General features: G+C 41.9%; 1 protein-coding gene across 1 annotated transcript in view; it reads left to right on the top strand.

The window, feature by feature from the left end:
• Nucleotides 1-451: 451 nt before the first annotated feature.
• Nucleotides 452-7891, top strand: part of ERICH6 (glutamate rich 6) — a 48512-nt gene continuing 41072 nt past the window's right edge. Inside the window, exons 1-4 of the mRNA XM_036896396.2 lie at nt 452-1182; nt 1935-1992; nt 4338-4429; nt 7265-7327. Of these exons, the coding sequence (XP_036752291.2) occupies nt 909-1182; nt 1935-1992; nt 4338-4429; nt 7265-7327 (487 nt within the window). The 5' untranslated portion in view covers nt 452-908. The remainder of the gene's footprint in view (nt 1183-1934; nt 1993-4337; nt 4430-7264; nt 7328-7891) is intronic.

Genomic DNA, 7891 nt, shown 5'->3' with positions numbered 1-7891 from the left:
TTCTCGAGAGTCCTCTGAAAGGAAGCTGAACTCTACAGCGAAGGTGGACATTCCAAACTGGGTGGGAAACAGATGTCTATTACATTACTTTGTATACCGTTTGGTGTGTATACAGGTATTTTACAAAATTTTTAGTTAAGTACAAGGAACTGAAAACAAAGCCCAGAAAGGCGCGGGTGGAGCCTAGATGGCCAAACGTGGAAGGCAAGGAAGGTAGGAAGGGAGGGAGGGACGAAAGGAGGTTGGGGGGAAGGGAGGCAGGGAGGCAGGGAGGAAGGGAGGAAGAAGCAAAAACAGGACCGGAACCAGACCGAGGCACTCCTCTCGCACGCAAAAATCTCACTAATGAAGATGAATAATATTTAAGGCAATATTGTTAAAAATCAAATCTGCAAACTACAACCCAAGGGCCAGTGCCTGTCTTGTCAATCAAGTTTTATCGTTAGGTCCCAACCAGCATCCGTCTACCCAAAAACCAAACTCATGCTTATCAGCCATACAAAGTGACCTTCTGGGTGCAGCCGCTCCTCCGACCCACTCAAACCCAGAGAGACTGGCCCCAAAGGAAGGAAGACCATTTTGCTGCAGGTTGCTGGGGGTCTCTGAGACCGCGGAGAGCAGGTGCGAAAGGAGACTGCCGCGGCCCGGCTCCGTTTAGAGGCTCTCTGCCCCTCCCTGCCCCTCTCCCCGCCCCGCCGACCCTCGGGGCGAAGGGGTCCTGCCGCTTTAAATCCCCCAGGCTCGGGGCCGCGCGCCCGGCTGTTGCCCAGGGAGACGGCGGCCCCGACGCCACCGGGCGCGCGCGTCCAGGCTCAGCCCGACCGCGGCGTCGGCCCCGAGCCGCTGTGACCCCCTTTCCCGCCCGCTGTGGCCAGCTGGCACCGCATCGCAGCCTCAGAAAGGCCGCGATGGAGGAGGGCCAGGAGCCGGAGGTGGAGGAGGAGGAAAAGGAGAAGGCGGCGAGGGACAAGGTGGCGCTCGACCAGACGTCCAGCGACGAGTACTTCTCGGACATGAGCGACGTCGCTGAAGGCAATGGGGACGACGACTTGCACCGCCCCCGCCTAACCAGCGTCGTCAGCCTGAGCCCGATGCCGACGCCGTTGCCCAGCGAGGCGACGGGCCTCCCGTGCAGCCCGACAACGAGCAAGACCTCATCTTCGACCGTCTCTCCCCAGAAAAGTACCCGCCCTGCGCGCCCCTTCCTCCAAGTCTCCCGACCCCTAGGGGGCAGCTGGTTCCACGACTGCTGAGCCGTAGTCTACAGGGGTGCCTGGTTTCTAAAAACGTGCACACTCCGCACACACTCCGGTCTATCTCCTCTCTCCTGCCTTCTGCCAAAGGCACTGAAATCTCGGTTGGGCCGTTATGCTGGTTCACGATTTAAGAAATAGGTGAAATGCTTGGTGGAACTGGAAACTTGGGCAGTGCTGTACTGAGGCTCACATCTGAGGGCCGTCAGGCGATAATCGCGTTCTCTCTCTCCCCGTGCCTCTGTGTGTGTGTGTGTGTGTGTCTTTTTCCAATCTCTCTCTCTCTCTCCCTCTCTCTCTCTCTCTCTCTCTCACACACACACACACACACACATATACAATAACTCTGCTATGGAAACAGTCGAGCAAAAAGAGGTAGAGCAGTTATTTGGGTAGGATTCTCAACCCCCCAGGATGGCATTTTGGCCAGGATCGTGTGTGTGTGTGTGTGTGTGTGTGTGTGTGTGTGTGTGTGTGTGTGTGTGTGTGATTTATGGCAATCAAAAGCAAAAATGTGTGTGTGTGTGTGTGTGTGTGTGTGTGTGTGTGTGTGTGTGTGTGTGTGATTTATGGCAATCAAAAGCCAATGTCGCCTGGGCAGGGAGGAAGAGGGGTGGGGTTGTCCCTTTAAGAACCATTCATTCAGAGGGAGTGACTAAATTTTTTTGTTTTATTCAACAGGTTTTCCTAAAATATTTCAGACATTTAAGAAAGACATGTCTAAAATAAATTTAGATAGGTAAGAAAATGTTTTCAGTTTTCAAATTATTAGTTTTTGAAACTGATGATATTACCTTTTGTATATATATATATATATATATATGTCAGGATGTAAAGTAAAAATATATATCTGGGGCATTGACAACTAACTTATTTTAAAAAATTTTTTTATTATATTTTAATCTACACTGTTAGACAGTTTGGATGAGTTAGAGAAAAGGTACCTGCCCATCCCGGGCTTATTACCTACCTGTACTGATGACATACCCACCTATTAATACAATACAAAATAATAACTGCCATGTGTACAACAGTAAGTGCTATGAATTATCTAGGACCTGTATTTAGTATCATATTGGCTAAATGTGAGGGTGATTAACGATACCTTCTATGGAAGAGAGTGGAATTTATGGTCTTCCCTTTTTTTCTTGTTGCTATTAGCCTTCAAACACTTTAATAGGAAGACAGCAAAGAAACACCCTTTGGAACATCATCAGAGATCTTCCCTGAAATCTGAGTCCACCAAACCCAAGTCCACAGTCTTGAATTACTCTTCACCTAAGCTTTGCTTTTACAAGAAGCAACTGTTAAACTCTTAAGCATAAAGAGAATTACTCTGTCCCATGAATACATTTTTATTTATCCTTTTAATTCAACTTTTTAAGACTTTATATATACATGGTTAAAATGTTAAAGTATACAAAGGTATAAGATGAAAAACTCCATGCCCTTCTCTACAGCTGCCCCATCCACACCAGAGGTAACATACTGTGAAGTTTGTTTAGTTTCCCATGTAATTTTAAATAGTGTATTTTCATTCCTTGTCTTACCAAGTTTTGATGTAACTACTGACTTTCCTAAATCAAATGCTTAATTTCTCTTCATAAACCACCCTAATAAGATGCTTCTTTTATATTTCAAAGCATTCTTTGGTGAAATTGGTGTGATTGTGTTTTTAAGGAAATCTGTCCTTAAAAGTAAAAAAATGCAATCAATATTGACTTATCTTCTATTTTTAATTACCCTCTTACTATGCTGCTTGAAAATAGGGCAAACTTTAGGAGGCAGATGAATGTGGGGAAACACAAGTTTTGGAGCCAAACAATTCTGGGCCCCATCTGTGTCTGCCTTACGTGATTTCTGAGAGGTTCCCTTGAGCTTCAGTTTCCTTGCCTGTAGAAAGCGAATATTAATAGCTGCCTTGATTGAGTTTCGTAAAGCTGAAGGATATACTGTGAGTAAAGCTACTATATATGTGCTACTACATAGTAAGTTCTCAGTAAATGTTATTTTTGTTGTTGTCCTCGGTCATTTGGGATCTTTACAGCAAATTTCAGAAGCAATCTTTGGTGTTACTTTAAGGAAGGCAAAGAGACCTAGATGAATAATGTGTTGATTTTGTTAATCATAGAATTGGAAAAAATCCAAACACTAAATGTGGTCTATGGATTGTTCTTCAATGTTCCTTTACTCTTGGTCCCTGTACCTTGTTTCTCTGAGAGGTGAGATAACAGGACTCTCCAGAGACTTGCACAGGTGGCTCTGGCAAAGGAGTTCTTCACTTACTCTAGGACACAGTCATTTCAGAATTCAAACACCCCACTGAAGCAATACGCCGAGGAACAAAGCATCAACAAAGAAGGTGGAAACGTTTAGAGAACTGAGAACGGTCAAAAAGTGACAATCCCAAAACTGCCTCAATTCTTTCGTTTGATCATTTTAGAAAAGCCAGCAAGTTACGACAAAAAAATTGAAATTTAATGGGGCAAAGGAACGTGAAAAGCAATAGTTATTGTTCACTCATTACCAGCAGTAACTAGTGAATTTTAACTAGTAAAAGTAAATAAATTCTTGCCTTCCTATCATATCAATGATAACTCAAATAACTGATTAAACTACTTGGAGAAATAATAGATTGTTTTAATTGCAGTGCAGTTAACTTCAGCCCTTTCAAAAGGGTTTGGATTATTTTTAAGCTATTTTAAATGAATAATATGTTCTCATTCAACTAATGTTTAAACAATTTTTAAATTCAAGTCAATGTTTAAACACACACCATCCCTGCCACCACCATCACCATCACACGTGCACAGAGAGAGCAGTAGTAATTTACTCCCTGAGGGAAAATTATGGTATCGGGAGCCCCTGGCATTTAGAAAGGCATACTTCCCAAAGAATAGATATGATGCAAACACACTGTGCCTGACTTTACCTAAGAGATAAGAATGAGGGGTAATATTTCAAAGAAAATAGAACTCAGGATCTTTGTTGCATATTTATTATTTGATCGCTAACTGTACTATAGAAGAACTCCTGACAACTCTGTAGGTATGCTGAAAAACTAACATTTTATCTAAATTTCAGAACCACCTATTACAATTTATATCCAAGAGTTCCAATATCAGTACAAACAGAAGAAAGCTGGCTTCAAGAAATGTCCAGCAAAAAGCAGTCAAGTGAGTAGTTTGATTTCTTAGCTTCTGCTGGGAGATGGGATTCTGCACTGGAAAGCGAGTGGGTGTAGGCAGCCAGCAGAGCTAGGTTTGAATCCCAGCCCCAGCACAAACTAACATTGTATTAACCTCATTGAGTCTCCATTTCTTCAGGTGTTGGTCGTAATAATACTTCTGTTGCAGGATTGTTATAAAGATCAAAATGTGATTACCTAAACCCCTTAGCACTAGTCTTTAATAAGTGGTAGCATTTATTTTACATAAAAAGTAATTGCCACAGAGAAGACAAGTAGTGACTCTATAGCATCTTACTACGCTGATGGACAGTGACTGTAATGGGGTATGTGGTGGGGACTTGATAATGGGGGTAATCTAGTAACTACAGTGTTGCTCATGTTATTGTATATTAATGATACCAAAATAAAAAAAAAGAAAATAATTGCCATTATATTTTGATACATATCTTACTTTTTATTATAGAAGTAATAATTTATGCACACTGTTTTTAAATTTCAAACCATTAAGAAAGATAATGTAAAAAAGTTTTAAGTTACCCTGGAATATTCCTCACAAGTAATCATTATGAATCATTATGAATAGCCTTTCCTGTTATATCTTATTCATCAGACGCTTATTGAGCACCTACCATGTGCCAAGCACCTGTCTTAGGGTAGGACCCATTCTAGGGACATGGCAGTGAACAAAACAGACAAAACCTGTCTCAGTGACCTTCTATTAAAGTGTGGAGGTGGAGGTTAGGACAAGATCAATAATACACAAAATAAGTAAGGATATAATACATTAGGTGATGTAAGTGCTAAGGAGATAAAACAGGGAAAGGGACGGAAAACATTGGGTGGGAGGCATGCAGGCTCACACGGGATGCTCATGGAAACCTTCACTGAGTAGCTGAAGTATTCGAGCAAGGACCTCAGGGACATGAGAGAGTGATCCGGGATGATCTCTGGGAAGAGTGTACAAGGCCCAGTGCCTCCTAGAACAAGGAGGTGGCCAGTGTGGCTGCAGCAGAGTAAGGAGGTGAATCCCAGCGGATAAGGTCAAAGAGAAACTGAGGAGCAGATCTTCAGTGAGAATGAAGTGGGACGTCATGGAGGATTTGCACAAAGGAGTGACAAAATCTAACAAATGGACCAAATATTAAAAGATGTTCATTATTCCCAAATTTATCTATATAGTCAATATAACCCTGATGGGATTTTTCAGTGGGATTTGACAAGCTGATTCTTATCAAAGGTCATGCTTTGCAGTGTTAAAAGATAAACTGAGGCATTTTCAAATTTTTAAGAGTTTATTTGAGCAAACAACAGTTGGAATGGGATCACTGGAAGTGTCTGGTGCACTCCACGGACAAGAGCTAGGGGAGAGGTTTTTTAGAGAAGACTTGGGAGTAAACGAGGCAATTATTTGGCTCTATAGGTTAAGCGGTGCGTTAATCGGGAAAACCTAGTGGGCGATTTATGACTGGTTGTTCTTAACCTTGAGGCCTTTACAGAAATTGGCTCTGGCATAGATTTCAGTTTTCTTATGCAGGCTTCCAAGGCATGAGAGCCGCTTCATCTACTGGCTGCCTCGTTTGATCACTCCAACAGCGGAACCTAGTGCACTGCTCCATTTTTTTCAGATCTTTTACAGTATTTTTTTAATATGGGACTCCTATGCAGCTCTTATTAGTTTATTCCTACCTATTTTATAGTCTTTTACTGATGTAACAATTAGATTCTTTTTTTCTATGGTTAACTGGTTATTGTCAACATAGAGGAAAACTATTGATTTCCATGTATTCATCTAATATCTGACTCCTTGCTAAATTTCTTATGAAATCCACTAATTTGTCCATTGAAAGTCTACTAGACAATTACATTTCCTATGAATAATGGCAGTTTTATCTCTTCTTTGATTTTTTCACTTAGTTTTTCATGGACATCTTTTCATGTCATGAAAGACTGATCCGAGTCTTTGAAACCACTGCATAGTACTTCCTTATATACAATTATTCTGACTTATGTCATAAATCTGATTGCTACCTATTTATGTTGTTTGGTTTGGCTTGGTATTTTCAGGTCTTCCTTATAACAAATCATGCCTTAATGAAAATTTTCATGCATTCATCTTTTTTATACCTGTGCTGCCATGTCTGTTAGACAAAATGCCTAAAAATTGTTTCAAATATTCCAGGAAGTGTCTCATCTTCTGAAGCTTCTCTCTTTGTCCAACAGCAGTCTTTGCTGTCTCTGGCTCTGCTGGGAAAGTGAATCAGCCCTGTGCCTTTACCTCTGTCCCGCTGTAGGTTGTTCTGACTGGTTTTCATCATTCCAGTCCTATCTGCTTACATCTTCTAGACATTTACGTCAAGTTGCTGGTGTGTTGATGGCTGCCTTCCCCATTTCCAGTACTGCCCTAGAATCTGTGGAGGGCATAATCCTCATGGTTTAGTTCACTGTCTGGAACTGCAGTCCCAGACTCCTGAACCTGAGAAGTCTTTCACAGAATAACAGACACCAAATAACAGAATAGTATGTTAAAAGGGCAGAACACAAAAGGGTCGGTGAACCATGATTATAATCAAGTAAAATATGCATTCATGCAATATTCTAGGATTAGAAAGGAACAGGGAATCATTTTTAAATGTGATACATTACTGGTGAGCATCCTGTGTTCTTTACTGTTGATAAAATATTATGCAGAAAAGGCAAAATATTAAAAGATAAAACAAACACAACAAAGGGTACTTTTTTTTCCAAAAGGTTTATTTTCTTTTATATTAACCTGTTTTCCTACCTTGTCAGGATTGATGACAAATGTACACTCTTTTCACAGGGAAGAAACCACCCTCTGTAATAAAAGAATGCAAACCTGAAGGCCCAGCTGTGAAGTTAAGAGGTAATGGCTGCTTGGGATCATGTCCTCTGCTGGCAAAGGCAGACTGTCTTTAGAGAACCAACCAGCCTTCACTTGGACGGTGCCCACCCTCGAGAAAAGCCCTCCCCTGGGAATATATGCAAGAAGGTGGTGAGAAAGTAGGGTTTCAGGGCATTTAAACAGAGCATGTGATATGCTAGTGTTATTGAAAACCAGTCCTTGTCACCAGAGTCACAACACAAAACACTGTGACAAGGTTTTGAGGAAAGGAAAAGAATAGTTTAATAATTTGCCAGGAAAGGAGGGAGTGGCAGGCTTATGCCTTAAAGAACCCCTGTCCCCCCGAAACACAAGGAGTTAGGGCCTTTAAGGGGGAAATCGTGGGAGAGAGGCTGTGATATTCATGACCATAGACACAAACAGTAGCAACCTGCAAGGAGCCCAGCAGACATTCTTGCACCCATTCAATTGCTTTTTGTTTTTCTTACCACTTCCTCCTCAGTACCTGGGACAGGATGTCTTGGTTTCTGCAAAATCAGCTTTCTGCCTTATATCTGACCCTAAGACTCAGAAAATAAGGGGAAC

The sequence above is a fragment of the Manis pentadactyla genome, chromosome 1 (assembly GCF_030020395.1).
Source record: "Manis pentadactyla isolate mManPen7 chromosome 1, mManPen7.hap1, whole genome shotgun sequence".
NCBI lineage: Eukaryota > Metazoa > Chordata > Mammalia > Pholidota > Manidae > Manis > Manis pentadactyla.
Note: the sequence above shows the minus strand (reverse complement) of the source record. Positions and strands in the feature narration are given on the sequence as shown.